Source organism: Antrostomus carolinensis, unplaced genomic scaffold, assembly GCF_000700745.2.
Source record: "Antrostomus carolinensis isolate BGI_N321 unplaced genomic scaffold, ASM70074v2 scaffold33999, whole genome shotgun sequence".
Classification (NCBI taxonomy): domain Eukaryota; kingdom Metazoa; phylum Chordata; class Aves; order Caprimulgiformes; family Caprimulgidae; genus Antrostomus; species Antrostomus carolinensis.
Window position 1 is genome coordinate 1 of NW_010338459.1, and position 20,051 is coordinate 20,051.

At 46.1% G+C, this 20,051-nt stretch overlaps 1 protein-coding gene across 1 annotated transcript in view; it reads right to left on the minus strand.

Annotated features, from left to right (window-relative positions):
* Positions 1 to 848: 848 nt before the first annotated feature.
* The window catches only part of ABCA1 (ATP binding cassette subfamily A member 1), a gene marked incomplete at its 5' end in the record, with an annotated part of 23,834 nt that continues 4,631 nt past the window's right edge, over positions 849 to 20,051 (minus strand). Inside the window, 28 exons of the mRNA XM_010175532.1 lie at positions 849 to 1,032; positions 1,121 to 1,236; positions 1,774 to 1,951; positions 2,867 to 3,036; positions 3,442 to 3,516; positions 4,203 to 4,308; positions 4,885 to 4,917; positions 5,330 to 5,424; positions 5,579 to 5,768; positions 6,932 to 7,030; positions 7,429 to 7,553; positions 8,021 to 8,169; positions 8,513 to 8,626; positions 9,475 to 9,523; positions 10,464 to 10,666; positions 11,208 to 11,280; positions 11,728 to 11,948; positions 12,516 to 12,653; positions 13,664 to 13,803; positions 14,318 to 14,449; positions 15,009 to 15,180; positions 15,649 to 15,762; positions 16,325 to 16,529; positions 17,127 to 17,348; positions 17,674 to 17,896; positions 18,429 to 18,605; positions 18,698 to 18,903; positions 19,782 to 19,970. Coding sequence (XP_010173834.1) covers positions 849 to 1,032; positions 1,121 to 1,236; positions 1,774 to 1,951; positions 2,867 to 3,036; positions 3,442 to 3,516; positions 4,203 to 4,308; positions 4,885 to 4,917; positions 5,330 to 5,424; positions 5,579 to 5,768; positions 6,932 to 7,030; positions 7,429 to 7,553; positions 8,021 to 8,169; positions 8,513 to 8,626; positions 9,475 to 9,523; positions 10,464 to 10,666; positions 11,208 to 11,280; positions 11,728 to 11,948; positions 12,516 to 12,653; positions 13,664 to 13,803; positions 14,318 to 14,449; positions 15,009 to 15,180; positions 15,649 to 15,762; positions 16,325 to 16,529; positions 17,127 to 17,348; positions 17,674 to 17,896; positions 18,429 to 18,605; positions 18,698 to 18,903; positions 19,782 to 19,970 — 4,098 coding nt within the window. The remainder of the gene's footprint in view (positions 1,033 to 1,120; positions 1,237 to 1,773; positions 1,952 to 2,866; positions 3,037 to 3,441; positions 3,517 to 4,202; positions 4,309 to 4,884; positions 4,918 to 5,329; positions 5,425 to 5,578; positions 5,769 to 6,931; positions 7,031 to 7,428; positions 7,554 to 8,020; positions 8,170 to 8,512; positions 8,627 to 9,474; positions 9,524 to 10,463; positions 10,667 to 11,207; positions 11,281 to 11,727; positions 11,949 to 12,515; positions 12,654 to 13,663; positions 13,804 to 14,317; positions 14,450 to 15,008; positions 15,181 to 15,648; positions 15,763 to 16,324; positions 16,530 to 17,126; positions 17,349 to 17,673; positions 17,897 to 18,428; positions 18,606 to 18,697; positions 18,904 to 19,781; positions 19,971 to 20,051) is intronic.

Here is a 20,051-nt window from a genome sequence, read left to right on the forward strand (position 1 = left end):
CTGTCAAGGTCCCTCTGGATGGCATCCCTTTGTTGTCTTCCAGTTAGCTTAGTCCAAGGGTGGACTGACAGGAGCCTGAGGAGAGGTTCCTGTTTTACCAGGCCCTTGTCTTCAAGCATGTACATGTTTTTACTGAGCTAAAACAGGTCTTGTAACAAAAGGGACCATCATCAAGGACTGCCTCCTTGTACCACAGACAGTGGTACAATCAAAAGGTAACTCCCACAGGGTCTCCTCAACCTCCTCCCACAAGGAACACTTCACACCAGTGTGGGTCAAACAGGGCCTGCTAAGATACCTTGTGTTGCATACAGGCATGAAAGCAACTTGCACCTTCCCAGTAGGCATCTGGCTTTGGAAAAACTGAAATGAGTTCCAGGTACAGTTAGAGAGCTATCTACCACAGGAGGCAAAACTGAGTGAGGGCAACTAAATTCTTGAGTACTTGAAATGGCCTGTAGTAGGCAGAAACTGCCCCTTATGAACATACAGGAAACAGGAAATTCCATTTGAACATAATATATATATTTTTTTTTACCCTAAGGGTGATTGAGAACTGGAAGAGGTTGCCCAGAAAGACCATGGAGGCTCCATCCATGGAAATGTTCAAAAACTGATGGCCCTGACCAACCTGCTCTAGCTGGCCCTGCTCAGACGCTGAACTAGATAATCTCAGGAGGTCCCTTCCCACCTTGACTATTCTGTCATCATTGTTGGTGGGCTTTAAACCATTTCTATCAGAACCTGTGTTTAAAGCACTGCAGCAGCTATAATGGATATGGGTACAGGCCAGGGGCTAGCCTTTCTGGAGAACTGGCTGCTAAAGGAAGCATGGCACCAACATGGAACTAGATCACAGACAGAGAGGAGGCTCTGGGCAAACATACGTTGTTGGTGAAGAGCTCCAGGACGAAGGTGGCCACACTACCATTGATGCCAATGAAGAGGTTCACGCTGGTCAGCACAACATATGCTGTGCTGGGGATTTTGAACACGAAGGAGGCTGGATACATGAGAGGGGTGATGGACCACCTGGCAAAATGAAAGGCAGCAACATCAGGTAAGCACCTTCCAAGTCTAAAAGCCTTCCTAGTCATCCTTCTGATGAGAAATCCCTTACCCATAGAGAAACAGAAGGAGAGCCAGTACAGGCAAGTTGGAGGAGGATACATAGGACTTCTGCTGGAAGCAGATGAAGATGATGATGACTAGTGTGGCTGGAACAATGTAGTTGCACTGGAAGGTGAAAAATATGGCTTTAGATTTGTTTCCAGATGACAAAAAAATGAAAGGTGTCTTTCTGCTCTGAACCAATGCTTTTCAACACTCTTCCCAAAGCTTTTTCCAATGGGAGACTCTTTGTAGTTCATACATGTGACACTCCTATGTTGTACACATGAATTTACATTTCTTCATCCCTCTGAAAGTAGTCAATCCAGAGGTTCTGGACACCACAGGTTGAAAAAAGCTGCTTTGAACAGAGCAGAAAAAGGGGCTACACAAGCAAACATTTTGGGGCAGGTAATTTAAAGTGACATAATAAATGCTGGTGATTTCGCTTATGGTTGCCCTCCCATCCTCTGTTCAATGTTCCCTGTCCCACTCAGGTGGACTACTGCCCTAAAAGAGTAAACACAGAAGTCATAGGCACAGTTGTTATTCACCAAATTAATGTGGTGCCCACTGGCCCCAACTGCACTTTGCACTTCAGTGCAATAGACACTCTGCGAACACAGAATGAAGGACAGTTTAGCACAGTCACAAAGCCTTTACCATATCCCAGACAAAGTTGGCCAGCCAGTAGATGACAGGCTTGACACCACTGATGAACTGCAAGTGTTTAGCCTTGCTGACACGTTCCTGGATAAGGAAGACCACAAAGCTGGCAGGAACAAAGGACATGGCAAAGATCACACAGATGGAGACTAGGACATCCACGGAGGTGGTCATCCTGGACAAAAAAAAGAAGAAAGCGAGTGTTTGTATACTGGTGCTGGCTCCTTTGGGATGAAATGAGGCAGCTCATGCAAGACAGTGCAGAAAGCGTTTCTCCTTCTGCTGTCCTGTTTTGCAGGGTAAAGGATGATCACATCAGGCTGTCTTAACTGCACAGTTTTTCTCCAGCCACATAACAAAGGGAACATACACAGCCTGATGGCATCTCAAAGACAGCACCACAATCTGGAGATTGGTTGGTAACTTCAACATAACAGATTGCTTTCTGACTTCCTTATCATCACCACTTTATTTCCCACTTTAATCCATTTCTTGGGGTTGTTGGGAGATTGTCTTTTTTTGTGTCGTTTTAAAGTTCAGAGGCATCTGACTGTCATCTGCTACTGGTCTAAGATTTGAAGGATGTATCTGCAGGTAGCTTATGAGTTCTGATTCTGGTTGTAGTAGTAGTGGACTAGTCAGTGCCTCAGTGCAGCAAGCCCTGTGCATTACTGTGTGCCCCACAGGTTGGGACAGTGGGCAAAACTGAGCAGGATCTATCAATGGTTCCTAGACAAACGGTGGCACCTTGGGACAAAAGAATGACCATATTCATTGCAAGCTGCCTTTCTGAATAAGGCTGAGAGGAATTTCCTAAGCAGCAGGTCTGAAAATTAAACTGACTCTTAGAAACTGCAATTTCTAGAGACTCAGAGACATAGAAAGCTTGCACAGCAAGCTGTTCAACAGCAAGTGCTCAACAGCAAATGTTGCTACCTGCCCAGGCCACAGAAAATAAGGCCAACGGATTATACTCTAAATGCCACAGGCCACTGAGTGTCCACCAGCGAGGCTCACACCTCTCGTTGCCTTTTTCCAGTAATCAGCAGATGATGATCCCAAACCCATCCACATCCACATCAGGACTTACAGGGCCACTTCAGAGAGCTGTTGCTTGGTGAGGTTCAGTGGGTGATTGAAAGCAGTGATCCCATAAGCACTAGGATTTTTGTCCTGCTGCAGGCTGGCCCGAAGGATGGCATTGTTGATCACATTCAGGAAGGAGGCGATGGCATGCCAGCCCTTGTTGTTGAACCACACCTACAAGAGATCGTATCAGCATCAGAAAGGCACCAGGTATCTCAGCTACCCAACAGGCTCCTGAGCCCTGCAGAATATCCCTTCCTCTGTTGAAGGCATATAATATCTTTCCACATCCTGTAAGGCAGTTTGCTTAAGGACAGAATGTAACAGTTTGATCAATAACCACAAGAGGCTGCTAGAAGCTAACACTGATCCAGCACTAAACACCTTCTGGGACTTAGGACAAACAAATTTTGGGAAATTCACACAAGAATATAAGCACCTTTGCTCCAGTAGCAAATACAGAGAGCTCTGGTCTGCACATTTGTCCAAGGAAAACTGCGGGGACCTCGATAACTAAAAATAACTCCAGTTACCAGAGCTTCAAACAGCAGGCACAGCAGTGAGGATTGGTTAATTTACCTTGACATTGTTCTTTGTATCCAGGCCTTTCATGAAACTTGACAAGCTGTTGAGAAACCGATCTCCAGAGCTCCCCTGCAAACAGCAAACAGACAGTTACTTGCCTGCTGAGAAGACCTTTATTCTTGTCCCAGAGCCTAGTGGGGGTCACACTATGTTTTTCACAGCTCCGACAGTTTTTCCATTCTGCAGCCTGTATCCACCAAGTTGGAGGTGGTAAGAAGGCTGAGAAACTGCAGCTTCCCACCTTTCCTTTCTGCAGTCTCACCAGTAAAAGAGGTCAGCCTTGGGCCCGCTTTTTTCCCAGCAATAAGTATTAATCAGTGTTGCAGGCAATCTTCAGAGATGATGAAGCCCGCAGGCAGTCTCAGAAGAAAGCAGTGGCCCAAATTCTCTTCTGAGCCAAGGCAGACTCATCACAGGAGATAGCAACCATTTGTTTATTCCCTGAGACAGCCCACCCTTGTCCTAGCACAAAACACTCAGAGGTGTCTGTAATTTCCACTGGCTTGCAACTGGTGGCAACTGGGCAGAGCCCACACCAGCAATGCGGGCTGCGTAAGCCTCAGCTGTGCGTGTCCCCAAGCCCTCTGCTGCTCCCAGACACCAACCTAGGAGACCCCAGCTCAGAGGCAATGGAGAGAAGCCACTGGACACAGGTAACATACATGTGCTCCTCATTTTCTGTTTTTTAAGTCATCCTCCAAGTAACAGGACTCTGACTTGAGTGCACCCTGGGTTTATGGGGCACAGCTGCTCACCTGTGCTAGCTCCAAGATTTTCTTCACCTGTTTAATGGCATCAGTGACTTCATGGTTTGGAGGAAGCATGAGGGAACTGCTGGCTCCCAAGGAAAAGCCACCATACCTGAAAGTTCAGATAGAAAGTGATGCTAAGACCTGATTACTCACTTACCTTCAGAAAATGCCACTCCCTCCCTAGATGTCCTCTCTTCCTGTACTATGCCACGGCAAGTGTCTCCACTCTTACATGAAGGAATTACTTTGATCTTCCTACACTGCTGCTTAGCCATGATGTCTCCTACTCCTTGTTTCTGGGGTTATATACCCATCTCACTTCTCAGTGTGCTGTTCCATTTAATAAATACAGCTACCCTCTGCTGCCAGCACAGGCAAAGCAGGACATCTTCCTGCTTCCCTTGCTTGAAAGAATAACACATCCCATGATGGAATATCAATAAGCTGGTCCTGAAAATCTTTTCAAGTCAACCCTGCTCTCCACATAAGGCAGGCATGCTTTCCAGTGATGTGCTCTGGGGTTGTCCCAGTTTATCCTTAAACATGCTCCCTCAACATTCAGCAGTTTAGAGTCACATGAAAAAAAAAAAACCCCAACCTGCAAAGCAAGGTGGGTCTACCCTGTTTAATACAGTGCTCAAGGGGTAGCGGACACATACAAGCTAGAGAAAAGGCAGTAACTCACCTGAACTCATTCACCCAGATCTTATTCTTTAAGCTGTAGAGACAGAAAGGAAAGCCAATGTATAATATGTGGAAGAAGAGGAGAGACAGACCTACCAGTGCTGCAGGCATGTGGCCAGGGAAAAGAGTGTGACAGCCTCACACATCTGGCATATGTCCCAACCACTCCTCTTCAGTGTAATCCCTAGGATTGGTGCCCTGACTTTTCCCCATACTCTGCCTACAAGGCTAAGGACACCCCCAATTCAGAGTTGCCACAGCAGCACTGACAGAGAAGAAATACCACTTGAGCTGTGGATGAGGACAGGCTGAGGAGTTGAGTGGGTCTGGCCAGCTGCTGAAGAATTTGGGTTGTCCAGGCCAATTTGCTTCACCTGTGCAGCGTCACCCATATAGCAAGCAGCATTTGGTGGTGAGGGAGGGGAGAGGGTGTGTTTAACAGCTACCTTTTCCCAATGATCTGCACGTAGGTCTTCACTAGGTAGTCCGATATGTTGCGGCCTGTCAGATTCTGGAGGATGTCAGCAGTGTCTTGCTCACGCTGGCATCACCGGGGAAGACACAGACAAACGCTCATCAGAAAATGCAGATGCTGAGTAAAACAAACTGTGTGCTGTGCTGCACACAAGAATCACACCTAGCCGCTCTGCTCTCAGGAGCATCCATCACTGCAGCACCACTGAGCTCCCTCCTACCTGTGGGGGTGGCAGCCCGCCTGCACCAGGGGGGCACACAGGCAGCATCTTCTTGATCTTCTCATTGCTGCATTCACAAGACGGTGAAGGGTTCTCCATGCTCCAGTTGCCCTTCAAGAAGATGTCCAGGACTGAGTCTGGGACTGAAGCGGTAGTCCATTCCCTCTGCCCCATGGTGCAAGGAGTGTCTCTGTGTCAGGAAAGAGGCGAGGTAAACGCAGTTTTAAAAATAATAATGATGGCCTTTCCTTACAAGCCATTTAAATAACAGACACCACAGTTGCCAGAAGAGGCAGGCTGTTTTTCAAAGAAGCCTGATGACACTGGTCAAAGCAACAGACCAGGCGCTGCAGCTTCTAACAGATCCCAGTGCCAAAGAGACTGAGGCTGGCCAACACCAAGTAGTGCCAGACCATCCCTTCTTCTCAACTGCTTCACAGCACGCGAGCACTTTATTTTAGCCAGTCCCACCATGCACAGTGCCCAGAGTTCAAGGAGCATATGGATGATGCTCTTAGTCATATGGTTTAGTTTTAAGTAGTCCTGCAAAGAGCAGGGAGTTGGACTCAATGATCCTTATGAGTCTCTTCCAACTTGAGAAATTCTATGATTCTAAGATCACAGCAGACAGTAATTTCTTGGATGACATTTCTGTCCTTTCGGCAGCAGAATACTGCTCTTACCCAGGGCAGCCTCCTTTCCATGCACCATGGGTGGGGTAACTCAGTTCCTGTGTCTGTTTTTCAGGATACTCCTTACTTTCCACCACTGGCCAGCACACAGGGCCCCTTGCCCCACTCCCTATCATCCTGTGAACATGAGCTAGAGACACACCATCCTGGACTCCATATACCCCTTCTGCACTCACAGTCCAGATCTTCAGTTATTTGCCCAAGGCCACGCAGCAAGTCAGTGGAGAGTCAGGAAACACCACCAATGCTGTCTGGCTCTCCACTCTTTCTGCTTGTGTTTGCAGAGGTACTAACCTAGGTTTCTAGTGCAGCTGGAAACAGAGGATTGTGGAATGAGAATAGCTACAGTCAATAATGTACAGCAACATGACTAGATCCTTTTCCATGTCCAGGACCAAACAGTAACTTAAGGGAGAGACTACTGTCTCCTTTCCATCTCTGTCAGTAAGGACTTGCACTCAGACCTCACTCCCTCATCATGTTTCAGGCTGGTAACTTACTAAAAGGTCTGAAGCAGAAAAATTGAATGCAATTGCAACTCTTTTTGCTTTAAATCCTGCTCTGGTCATGCATGACTATCATTCCCTAAAGCCAGCCAAATCTACTGGGTGACCAGAAGCCAGGGTTGGCCTTCCTCTTCCCAGTCCAGAGTCCTACTTACGGGATGGAGTGTCCCTGCATACAGCGTGTCCCAAAACCAGGCTTATTAAGAAGGGCGTCCAAAAGCCTCTGAGTGCCTGCATCTTCTGGAGCATCATTGCTATGGGTACAGCAGAGAAACACAATCGGGTCAGTTGGAGAACAAGAACACAGTAAAAGCAGCAGCAGAGCAAGGCTGAGAGCACAGTGAAAGAGCTCAGGAAAAGGATATGGGTGGAGATTTCCCTCTGAGGAATGCTTGGCCTAGGAGCACACACACACTCCTGGCCTTTGTGCATAGTATCATTAGAGTCATAGCACCATTGAGAAATGGATGCGGCCTTGCCAGTAATTAGAGTTGGCATTTAAAGGTCTAAAAAGAAAACAGAAATACTCTATTGAATGTGCTTCTGAGATAAACAAATTTGAACAACCTGGTAAGGAACTCAGTAACTTACATTTTCAGAGAGAAATTGAATTGTAGGATTTAGCACCATTCCTACGCCAAAAGAAACATACCTAATAAAAGTGTACTGCTCATCATACATCCAGGGCTGTAGTTCCAGGCTTGGATACTTCCCAAAGGGAGGAACGATCAGGCTGAACATGAGAGCAATACACACAAAGACAGCTGGCAGCACAATCTGAAATTGCAAGGAAAGAGTAAGCCCTTTTTAAAGCAAATGTTCCCAGAAGCATCAGGAGCTACATATGAGCTACTTAATGGATCAAAACTTTTTCAAAGTTTCCCAGGAAGGCCTTTACTATTTACACCAAGGCATTGCTAGTCACCAACACAAGACCTATCCTGGCATTCAGTCAGGACACTCACTTGGGGTGCAGAGCATTCAGCCTCCAAATGCTGTTCTCAAGGCCAAATTTGGATTTGAACCCGAGTTGCATCCTTGCTGTGCAAGAACACTGTAACCACTTGGTTATCATTTAACTCCTTCTACTTGCATAGGCCCCCTTTTGCCCAGATGTGCAGTGAAGACCAGTGTTGGGTTATCCACATTGCCTTGAGGTTTTCTGCCCACCTTCAACTCTGAATACAATGCATGGTCCAGAGCTGTCCCTGTTGAGGGACCCTGCACATGTTGGGTGCTCTCACCTGAGCAAAGAAGCCCTTCCGGCTTCTCTTAGCAATAAGCAGTCTCTTCCACAACAGAGCCATGAACTGCTGCTGGGTGAGCTTCCAGCCCTTCATCTGGTAGGATCCTTTCCCATCCATGCCACTGAGAAGGTCTGTCTCTCTGGATTCTGCTAGTAAGAAGAAATTACCCTCATTCAAAAGTTCACAGAGGTGTTCCCTGGACACTTCTGTGCTGGAGACACAGGGTGATGGCTGGAGCAGCTACTCTCACTCATCAAGAAAAAAAAAAGATAGTTGTAAGCAGAGAGAGCAACAGAAATTCACATTAACGCATTTTCACCCTTATCTCTCTGAGTTGTGATGGGAGCAGGCAGTGTATACAGCACTGCCCACTATTCCTAAAGGCAAATAAACCACCACTCCTTTAGCAATCTTCAGCCTTATGATCCACAGTATTTATAATATGAAAGATGTCCACAAGAAGAAAACAGGCTTGAGTCCCAGCAATACCTGGATCTACGTCTGAATCATTAGGATCAAATGCATCGTCTTCTGTAAATGGACGGAGGCAGCTCTGTCTGTCTCCAAACACACGTCTGTTCCTTCTGGCTGGCAATGTCCCATCTGAAAATAATGCAGTTGGTATTAGCTGAACTGCTTCAATTTATCTCCAATTAGCCCCAGAAAAAACAAAGTAGTATCATTTTTATTTTACATGTCTTCCATTTGCAAACTGAGGAGCTGATCTGGAGTGACTCCAGTGCAGGTAAAACCAAGACTATCACTCTGCAAGGGTCATATGTTTTATGCATCATTTTTGGTGTGCTGTTTTAGAAGCTTTTCCAGTACACTTGATGCTTTTCTTTTTTTTATTTAGCCATGGAAACTGCAGGCTGCTCTCACTATAAGAAAATTCTCACTTATATGCATGTGACTCCAAGTACAATTTGCTAGTACTACTTTATCAGGAAATGCTGGCACAAGAACTTAGTGCAGTGAGCTGCTCTCAGAAAGAGAGAGTCATTTGGTCCCAACTGAGACCTGACCCTGTCAAGACTTTTGTCCTGTTCCTCAGAGTAGATAATAGTGTCAGTCAATTAATTCACAATACACGCAAACACAAGAAACCTCCACTATTACAAAATAAATATGCTACCACTTAGTCAACAAAAGTTAACAGTATGTGTTAAATATACTAAGAACAGTTATTTTAGTTCCTGTTACATCTTGGCATGTGTCACTGTATACCAGGACATGCTGCTGTACACAAAGGTCACTCACCTATCCAAGGCTGGTAAGACCAGGAACGCTCAAATGCTCCTCATCTGAGATACCCACTAGACCCTTTTCTTCTAGTGGGAGCTAAACCCTGCATGGAGATTTTACTCCTGAAATAGCTATGCTTGGTTAGCACAAATACCATACGAAAGGGTACTTCCTCCTTCAACACTATAGAAGACAACTGCACCTACCTGAGGTTTCTGCATCCACACCGCTATCATCAGCCACTTTCAGGAAGATCTGAAAAGCAACAACAAGGGTCAGTGAAAATTAGAAAGTGAGTGATCCTGTGAGGACTGTTTCAGGAGGTATCATGAGAGAGCACAAGACTGACAGATGCAGCATGAGAACAGAGGATACAGGGTACATCCCCTGCATGATGCGGACATGGACTTTGTGGCTTCTCTCCAGCTTTCAGGAGCCAACCTGTAACCACATAGCAGCTGGCTGCCCTTTCCAATGCCAGTCCTCAATGCATTCCAAACACAAGCTCTTTCTTATGTCTCAGATGAAAACCTCATTACTAAATTTGGGGAATCTCATCTTCCTCTAGTTTTACACTCCTGTTCACACTTGAACAGGCACCTTTGTGGAGCTTGTCCCATGAACATTCCTAAACAAGAAAAAAAAAAAACATTTTCCAACTGCAGATAGCAGCCAAGACCTTCACAGCTGTGGGAGGACTTAGAAGGCAACTTCAATAAATGACAACAGCACAGTTTCAGTTTCCCTTGTCACTATTAAAAAAAAAAAAAAAAGACATTTCACATAAACAGGGGATAAAGTGCATGACACTTCTGTGATAAAAGAAAGAGAGACTTGTCAGTTGGAATACACCCTAAAACGTCCCTGACAAGGGCATACATCTAAGTGTATATAAGTGACATACAGTCATGAGAAGCCAAACTGGGGGACAACCTTCACGTGACATCTAAGTGAAGTGCAACTGAGTACAATGGACCTGTCTATGCTTGCCTGTACTACATTTCAGTTTTTAATGCACGCCTCTATGAGAACATACTTAAACAGAGCAGAAAACAATCTATTTTGGAGGGGAACACAAAGTTGCCTGGTCCACAATAAATGTTTACAGGAAGAGATGAGACTCCATCTTGTTCTTATTTCTGCCATGATTCATTTTGCCTAGTTTAAGTCAAAAGAGAATCTTCAGTTCACTCACCTCCTCCAAGGTGGTTTCAGAGATCCCGTAGCTGGAAATGCCAAGATCAGAGAGACGGTCATCAATTTCATGGAACAGCTCTACAAAAGCTCCTTCTTTAGCAGCCTTGTATGGCAAGACATAGGTTAATTCATGGCCAATGTCTTCCACCAGCCTGGCCTCAGGAACATGTTTTGTAATCAGATTTGAAATTGCAGAGACATCTAGAAGAACCAAAATGAGAAGATGGTATTTCATTTTGTTACTGCTCATTACATGGAAAGAAGAGCCCAGTCTGAAAAAGCTTACCAGAAGGAAAGGAGGGAAAATGGAACATCTCTGGAAAGCAGCTCATTTCCATGGAAAATCTGGTTTCTTTTTACATTTAACACGAGGTTGGACAAAAGCCTGGACCCAAGCCTGGCTATTCTTTTTGTTTGCAGAATTTGGGAGAGCTTTTACATGCTACTGGCAGCCCTGCAAATCACTGATATACAGTTCACTGCCAAACATTACATATTGCTAACAGGCCTAGCAACTATATAATCTTTGGTTATTAAAACTCAGGACAACTTGAACCCAAAATGGCTCACTAAAGAAAAATGTTCCAATATTTACAAATTTAAAAATACTATCTCTGTGAATTTAACAGTTGTCCCAAGACTGTAACTACACAGGGGCACAAGGTCAAGGCAGTTGTTCAAGGTCAAAGTCAGAGCAATGTCAGCACTGGGACTGAATCTTACATTTCTTTCCAAGCCTCACCTATTGTCAGTGTATCACTTTCATGGTCACTGCCAAGGCCAGCATCAGAGCTGCTCTGGGAGACACTGTCATCCTGGTCACAAAAGAGAAAACAACCATTGTTTCCTGCTGTTTAATCAAAAAGGGGCCCACCAGATGCTATGGTATAGTTAACTCCAACCAGATGCTGCAACATTCTGGATACTCCACAGAGTCAAAGTAATGGTGACATACCACCGCAAAGGGCTGGAATACAAGAGGTCACAGTTAAAGAAGTAGTGTTACAAGAGTATGCACTTCATATATTCTCTATCTCTCCAATCAGCTTTGGACCACCAGTATTGAAAGAGACTAACGGAGATGTACATCCCATGCAACAGTTGAACCAGACATTATCTGGCAGAGTACCTATAAAAGCAAGTTACACTTATTTTAAGAGTACAGGATTTCTCTTTAAGACATTCTACCATGTAAAACCTTAGCTGCTACTTCCCATAAGCCTAGGATTCCATGAAGGAAGAAAAGGAAGGGTCAACTGTACCTTTTTCAGATAGGACACTGTGCTGCTGCTGTTTCGGCAGGAGCTCAGAGAGGAATCCACATCCTTCTTGACCAGGGTTAAATAATAGCCTGTTCCCAGCTGGTTCTTCAGGAAGAGAGAAGAGCCAACACAGCAGAGCTTGCCATGAGAAATTATGGCAATTCGGTCCCCTAGAATGTCTGCCTCATCCATGTGGTGCGTGGAGAGAATGATAGTGCGACCTGGAAGAAAGCAAGGGAAGACACTGCTGTCAAGACCACCATACCTATGTTCCCAAGCTAAAGCCACAATCATTTGGATCTTGCCATGAAGTTAAATGGGAGGTTGATGCCACAAGTCCAAGCTCCTCTGAACGAGGCTAGCAGTGCAGAAAGATCCACAACTGCTGTTATGGGTTTATTCTCCCCACTCTCTGCAGGTCCTTGTCATGCTAGCAAAGGCAAGTTAATTTCATGCCAGCAAGGCTGGCTGCACAGAGCAGAACAGGATACTGCTGCACACCAAGGGTGAATTTCTCACTTTAACTGCCTTCACAAGCCAGTGAGGCACTTTGTTCATGATCTCTGACATGAATAGGATGAGAAAGGAGGACAGATGGGTGATCAGAACATCCTTGCCCTGCATGCTCTTTGTTCTTCCTCAGTGCAGGCAACAATAGATTTGCAAAGACACCGTGCTATTTTAGGAACGGTCATGAATCAGATTGATTTTTTTAAATTTTTGGGTTTTTTTGGTTTTTTTTGCTTTCCATGATGCATTCATTAGGAGTAGAGAAAAAGACCATATACCTTGCCGATACTTCAGGAGCAATTCCCATATCCCTCTGCGAGAATAAGGATCCACGCCAGCTGTGGGCTCATCCAGAATGACAACCTTGGAGCCACCAACAAAGGCTAAGGCAACTGAGAGCTTCCTCTGCATGCCACCTGACAGGCACAAGAAGAAAGACTTGATCAGGCTGAGGCAAAGATAAGGGGAACAGCAATAGCTGCAGCATAGTGGACAACGAGGTCTCCAAGAGAAAGCAGAACTGCATACTGAGAAGATAAAGCACTGCTACTATTTCAGGCCTTCAGGGTCCCATCACCTTTAGGACAAGGGATAATTCATCTGGATGGTATTCCCTCAGTGGAGTCCAACTCTCCTTCTACTGCAGGAAACCATACCTTGCAAGCCCTACCATAAGTGACTCATACTATCTCAACACTGGCAGCAACAAGTTGCCAGCTTGGAGGCCTAACCATATTTGATGATCTGGAGCACAGGTCTCTCCAGAGCCTGAGCTGCAGAAATAGCTCCCCAAGAAACACCCCTCCTGTGGAAGGGTGCCAGAGGCAGCTGCAAGGAATTATATTACGCTCTTCAATATTAAAGCCAACCTGTGGCCACCTGCTCTCCCTTCCCAAGGTAAAATGCGCAGTCTGTGCTGATAGTTGAGTCAGAAACAAAGGAGTCTTGGTTCCTTAACTATCTCGTACAGATGTACGGGAATCTTGCTGTTCCTGAACAAAGAAGAAGGACACTCCAGGACCCCAACTGAGGAAGAAGAAGTCAGCTAAGAAATGCACATATGGTTCACAAGCAGTAAGGGACTTGGAGCTTATGGTCAGACCCACTCTCACCTAAACCCATCAAACCCAAACATATCAGTAAGCATTCAGAGAATGCATATCACATGTGGACTGGACTATGTTCTGATGGAAACAAGTACAAAATACTCAGAGTGAGTGAGTGGTTTGTTATGGCTATTAGATAGCACAACATGGACTGATTAGGTACTTAAGAAATAACCGATTTCCTTAAGTGCTTAATTGTGTGGTAGTCTGTATTTAACTAGAGGATCCAACCAAGGTCCATGATGCAGCCTCTGTGAAACCAAATAGAGTTCTTCAGGGCTGAGGAAGCAGCTGAGAAATATAAGAGCAGCTAAACCTACCAGAGAGTTTGCTTGTCCTCGATTTCAGTTTGTGAGGCAAACCGACATCTATTGCCATCTGCTCCATCTCCTCTTTCACCTTCTTTTCTGGAAGTCCTTTGAGCCGAGCGTAGAACCAGATGTGCTCCTCCACAGTCAGCCTAGGGAACAGGAGCAGACTCAGCACACAGCTGAGAGCACCATACTGGGATTCATCCCTTGCCCTAGCATTGCAGCAAGCACGTTTGCTTGCTCAAGAAAACTCTCCTTTAAGGCCAGGGTTTCAGGAAGGAGTTGGGTGGGCTGGGCTTAATACTCATTTCAGGGTGTGGCTATTCAGCACCAATGTAAGTAATGGTCCTTTAAGGGTGCTTGATAGAGTACCCCAAACATCCCAACTCACTAGGCACTGGGGAAACATTTGGCCTAGTTAAATTTAATGGAGTAGACTTCTTCAGAGAGGTGGAAGACGAAAGTGTGAGTTCTTTGATAATTCACATATGAATGTGCTAATAAACAGAATGTCCTTGTGCCAATCTCATATCACCTTGCTGTCTCACACCATGCACACAGATAAAGACAGGACCGTCCTAGCTGAAAGCACACTACTGTCTTCTAAAGAACCCAAACCTCTGGTGGATAACACCAGCCCCGTGTCTCACAGATGCTACTCACGAGTCAAACAGCACATTGTGTTGCGGACAGACACCCAGGTTCTGCCTGATGGTGCTGAGCTCAGAGCGGATATCTTTGCCCAGGATGAAGGCTGTACCCGAGGTTGGGGGGAACAAGCCAGTCAAGATGGACCTGCAGGACAAACACAACGGATAAGCAAGTTGCACCACTGGGAAATGGCTGCTACCCATGCCAGGATGGATGAATGAAGAGTGGGTGGAAGCCCTGGGGAACTCTCACATCAGGGAAGTAGTCTGAGAAACAGCTCACTAATGGATTAAAAAAAATCTGCTCCAATGGTTTTAACAGTGATCAAAGCACACCCACATGACTCTGCTTGAAGGAAATATTTTTTTCCCTCTAAAAGCTTCTCATCTTCTCAGTCCCAACTCATTTCTTTACACTGGTAAGTCAGAATCACAAATGGCATTACTAAAAATTGCTGCCAGAAGATTCATTGGGCACAGTCTCAACCTGAACTACCTCCAGTTTCAGTCCCCTGTATCTGTGCACCTTCTGAGGCAGCTGCAAAACTAGGGTAAATCAGCAGAGCTCCACTGAAAGCAATGGAGCACCCTAGTCTGCACAAGCTTGCACACTGCAGTTGTACAGCTACCTCTGCCATATTGATAGCAACTGTAGTATTCAGAGTAACTTCTCCCACTGTCTTAAAGCACCATTTTGTTCTTACATGGTAGTGGTCTTCCCTGCTCCATTATGTCCCAGAAAGGAGGTGATTTGTCCTTCATAGAAGTTCAGTGTGAGACCATCTACAGCAACTTTCTTGCCGTCACGATAAACCTTGACCAGGTTCTGGATGGAAACACCAAGGCTCAGATGCATAGGCTCTTCCTCCTTGCAGACTGGAAGAAAACAGAGCAAAGTAGAGACGTGATGGGTTTTAACAGCAACTGTGTGGGAGTTCTAACATCACACTTCTCCGAGCCTGTGGAGATCCAAGGAGAAATGAGCTATAAGAACTGACCACATTTCTTTCTCAGGGACAGAAACTTCCACAGAAGCTGTCCCTTAGCTCTTTTCTCTCCACTGGGCTCATCTGGGAGCTGGAGATCTCCAGTGTCACCAGGGTCAGCAAAAATGGGAGAAATTCTCAATACTCCATAAGGCTGGAGTACCCACCTGCACTCAACCAGGCAAAGTACCTTGGGTTTATCCAGATATACCCACCTGATCATCATACTCAAACTGTGATAAACAAAGGGATGACCAATTTCACCTTAGTCATGCCAGTCCTGCTGTTCTTGCACTCTCCTCTCAAAAAGGCAGACCATAACACTTCACTGCAGAAAGGCTCTGTGTCCAGTACTTACCTTCTGAAGGCCCCTTCTGGTCAGGATGAGGGTGCTGCCTGTCCTGTGGTTCCTCGCCAAACCAATAGGATTTTGTGAAAGGAAAGTACCAGGGCCTGGGAATCCCATACTGGCCTAAAGAGAAAAGCATTACATGAGCCTGACTGTATTCTGTCCCTTTTCTCATACTAGCTTTCAGGACAAGAAGAAAAATACTCCACCCCTACTAAGCCTCCAGGTTAGGCAGGACTAAGAAGAAATCTTTCATGATGAAAACATTGCCAGACATTGGTGGTAAGAGACATCTCTTTCCTAAAACTTCACTTTTGGGTTAAAAGCCCTGTGCTGGAAGATGCTAAGCAGCCACATGTGATGCTGATACTCTCAACTCCTCCCCTGCAGCAGGGTCTGGGGACTTAGCAGTTCAGAGAAGGGAACAGCTGTAGTGCAGCAAAGCTTCTGGGACTAGCTCAGCCATCAGCACACAATGGGGCACACACACAGCCTCTGTGCTGGGCAACAGTCACTGCTATTAGCAGCAATGACCTTACTGTGATGCTGGTCTGTGGCTTTCCTCCATGACCTTTCTGCAGCTCTGCTTAAAAGTGGGCCAAATTTTCACCTTGGCAAATGAGTAGGGTTAAAAGATCCATTTAAAAGTGTGAAGACATGATCCTCCCTCAGAAGCAGATCTCACCTGGGAAGACAGACTCAATGTACCATGTCATGACCCCATACAGGAAGGTGTCAAATAACATCATGACAGCAGATGTGGTGATGCTAAAGCTATCTTCTTCCAATGGGCTCTCAAAGAAGTTGTCCCACTGAACACCAACTCCCTGCTCCTCAAACAGGGCAAAGTACTCACAACCAAAGCCAAAGGCGACTGGAGACAGCAGGCTCTGCAAATGAGAGGCATGAACATGCATTTAGTTTTTCATAACTACTTTCCAACCAGGCAGCTCAGCTCTAGCACAAAGCTAAAGGACATGGTCCAGAAGCCCTACAAGAAAAGTCAAAGGTTCCAGGAGCATGACCATATTTCCAACAAGCACACAAGGCCTGAAGTCTCTGGTGGTCAACTATTCAGAATTGTGTTTCCCTATTTTCTTTCCCTTGCTCTTTGGACTTTTTATGTGAGGGAAGAGATCACTAACAGCCACCCTCTCTAGGCAGGTAAGAAGTGCTGTGCTGTCCAGAGGAAAGGCAGCTAGTTCCTTTAGCGTGCGTATCTGGTGGTACAGCATCACAGCATACAGAGATCAAGGCAGCTTAGGCTGGCTGTGTTACTTCTACTACCAAAGCCAACAAAACCTTCCTAGCAGCTCCTAGCAGGTTCAGTCAACCCCTTCACCAAGCCCAGCCCTGACAGCTTCTTACACTGGAAAATTATACTCCCATTTCCACCTCCCTCTCCCATTATCAGTGTCCAGCTAGAGAACTGCTGAATGCCATACTGGTGGAGGCCCAGTATCAAAGATAGCTTCCTCAGGACTCACCGCAAAGATCTTTAGTGAGAAGCTGACATAGTCCTGCCAGGCAACACACAGCACATAAGGCAGGTACAGCGTGAAATAGACAATGCCCCCACAGGCAGCTGCCAGGTTGGCCCTGGAGAACACGGTGCTGATGAGGAAGCACTGGAGGATGGTCACAACACCGAAGATCAAGAGGAAAACAAACACCACGCTCGGGTCACTGTAAGGCAGCAGATTCCCCATCTGGCAGGAAAACAACAGGTGCATCAGGATTTAAAAGGGCTCTCCAACATGGTTCTAGTACAGGCAGGTCTGCAGAGCTGCTGCTCAGGGGAGGCTGGGCTTGCTGCAATTAGCCCAACAGTCTTCACAGAAGTGTGGCAGTACCTTTTCAAGAGCACTGAATCTACTACAGCCCCTCCCGCTGCTTTCAGCCACTCAGGCCTGTTTTGTTCCAAAAAAGGATCTCTCAACCCACACTCACTAACTCCTCCTCAGTGTGCAAGTGCAGAGCACTGCTTAGCAGGCTGTTAAGGCTCTAGATTCTGCTGCCACAGACCAAACTCACCTTAAGAATCAGCACCAGCAGGCCTGCACTCATCAGGAGAGGGATGAGGCTGCTAATGAACCAGCTTAGCCAGAGGATACCATTGTCAAGTCCCATTATCCTCATCGTTTCCTTCAGCCGGGCTTCCTTCTCATACACAATGCCCTTAATTATCACAGCCACTGAGTAGATCCAGGCTAGAGTCATGAAGAGAGGCATGGAGCGGCTCATGACACGCAGAAATCTGAGAGATGGAAGGAAAGGAGCCAGGAGGACAGAGAAACGTCAGTGCAACTTCAGGTACCATTCAAGGGCTAGCAGAGCACAGTGACAGCTAAGGCTTCATTACACAAAGCAGCCCATGAGCAGAGCATGACACAGGAGCAGTGTCTCACCATGAGGTGAGGCTGATGGGTCTAAAGCACAGCACCAGCCCAGAGTGGGAGCTGGAGTTGCAACTGCCACTCAGTGGAAGAGCAAATGCAGAGACCTGCCTTTCCTGGGGACTGCTCTCAACTGTCCTCTTTACATTCTCCTGTGTCTAGGTCTCTGCTTTTTTCCCCAGTGCTGTTTTTGTCTGTATCAGGTTTGGAGATATGGGCATATCTCAGGAATGCACTCTGTATATGAATGTCCCATACAGACAGTCCTTTTCCTGGGAAAGACTCTGCTAGTCAATACACATTCTAAATTCTCCATGCCCGAGGAGTGACAAGAGCCTATGTCTCCCAAGCCACAATCCTCCCCGGAGCTTCTGAAGCAGCCTTCATACATACATGTCATCCACGTAACAGGGATAGGGCATCTGCTGCACATAAACTCCTGTCTTCTTCTCTGTGCCAGTCTGCACCCTGATGATGGCCTGTTCCACCACATCCTGCAGGTAGGCAAAGCCTCCCCAAACATAGCGCATGTCCTCAAAGGGATCAGCACGGGGACCAGGATCCCAGTACCTGCATCAAAAGAACAAGCCCTTTCCATTAGAAATCCTCATTACTGCATCCCCCATAAGAAACTGTTCATAAGGTAGCATGTCAGGACTCACCCATCCTTGATCTTGTTGGTCCTTTCCACATTATCAATGTCCATGCGTATCTTGTATTTCACATGTTGAGGGAGCTCTATGCTGTTAGGAGCTATTTCTGTGAAGACTATGCCAGCCCAGAATCTCCTTTCATCCAGAAGCTCCAATGACTTGTTTATGAGCCGGACTTCTGTGGCCACAGGCTCCAGTTTGTCCAAGTTGACACACTAGACAGGGACAGATTTGGAAGCATTCACGGGATAAATTACCAAACTAGAATGTACTTTGCTTACGTTTGAGAGTGAGAAAAAAAAGGAGAACGCTGCAATGGTAATGCCATGCTCAAGAAAAGGCTGCAGCACTAGATTACTTTGCAATGGCTCACGGTAGCCCATCAAGTAGCTAGAGATGCGATTTTTTTCCTGCTTCATGGTGACCTACCAGTCAAACATATATCACTGACAAATACCCCAGCAAAGCTATTTTCTGGACAAAAGATTAGGTAGCACTGTAATACTAGCTATAGGATCCCATCCAAGCATCTATTTCCATAGTCTTACTTTCTCTGTTGCCAATAAACTAGGTTTGATTCAAAGCCTCTCAAAATCAGCAGAGAGACCTGAAGGCTTTGGACCAGGCCCCTGACAAGCCAAGGTCTGTTTCTGTATGCACCCATATGTCAACATGGCCAAGTAACAAGAAGAACAAATTTCATTATTTTCTAGGTCTCCCTTAGCTTAAAGCAGCTGCTAGCCTCACTGCAGTCCCCAGCTAAAACCCCAGATGAAAATCTGAGCTGTTACACTGCCAAAGCAAGCAGCAGCTCTCAGTCGTCCAGTAAGAACAGGGTGGGAAACCACATGCAATGTCCAAAGCAAGAGCTTCATGAACAAGGCCTTCAGTTCGGTTCCTACATCTGTGTTTAGGTACCTGAATAAATGGTATTTTCTAACATGCTGGGCGCTAAGTCCTACTAAAGCCTGGTCTGAGGAACTAAATGGGCTGAGTAACATCTGTCTGCCCTTTCCAGGAACATCCCACCACATGAGTGGAGACCAAACTGCTGCCAGCCCCCAGCTCCTTGCCTACACTAGCAGTTTCTCACCTCCATGAAGCGGGAGATGGTCTGGATAGCCCGGTCTGTCTCATTGAAGGCATCCACCCAGGTATATACTGAGTCATTTGCCATCTCAAAGTCCTCTGGATGGTTTGACAGGAAACGGGCAACGTCTTCCACTGTCCAGTTGGAAGATGGCAAGTGCAGGTCCCAGAGAGCTTTCCCTTTCAGCAAAGTCTGTGGATATTTTGTTTTCAAAGGAGAAACAGTTGTTGAGAATTAATGTTAGATCTCCTCTCTCATCATGAAAACAAGTAC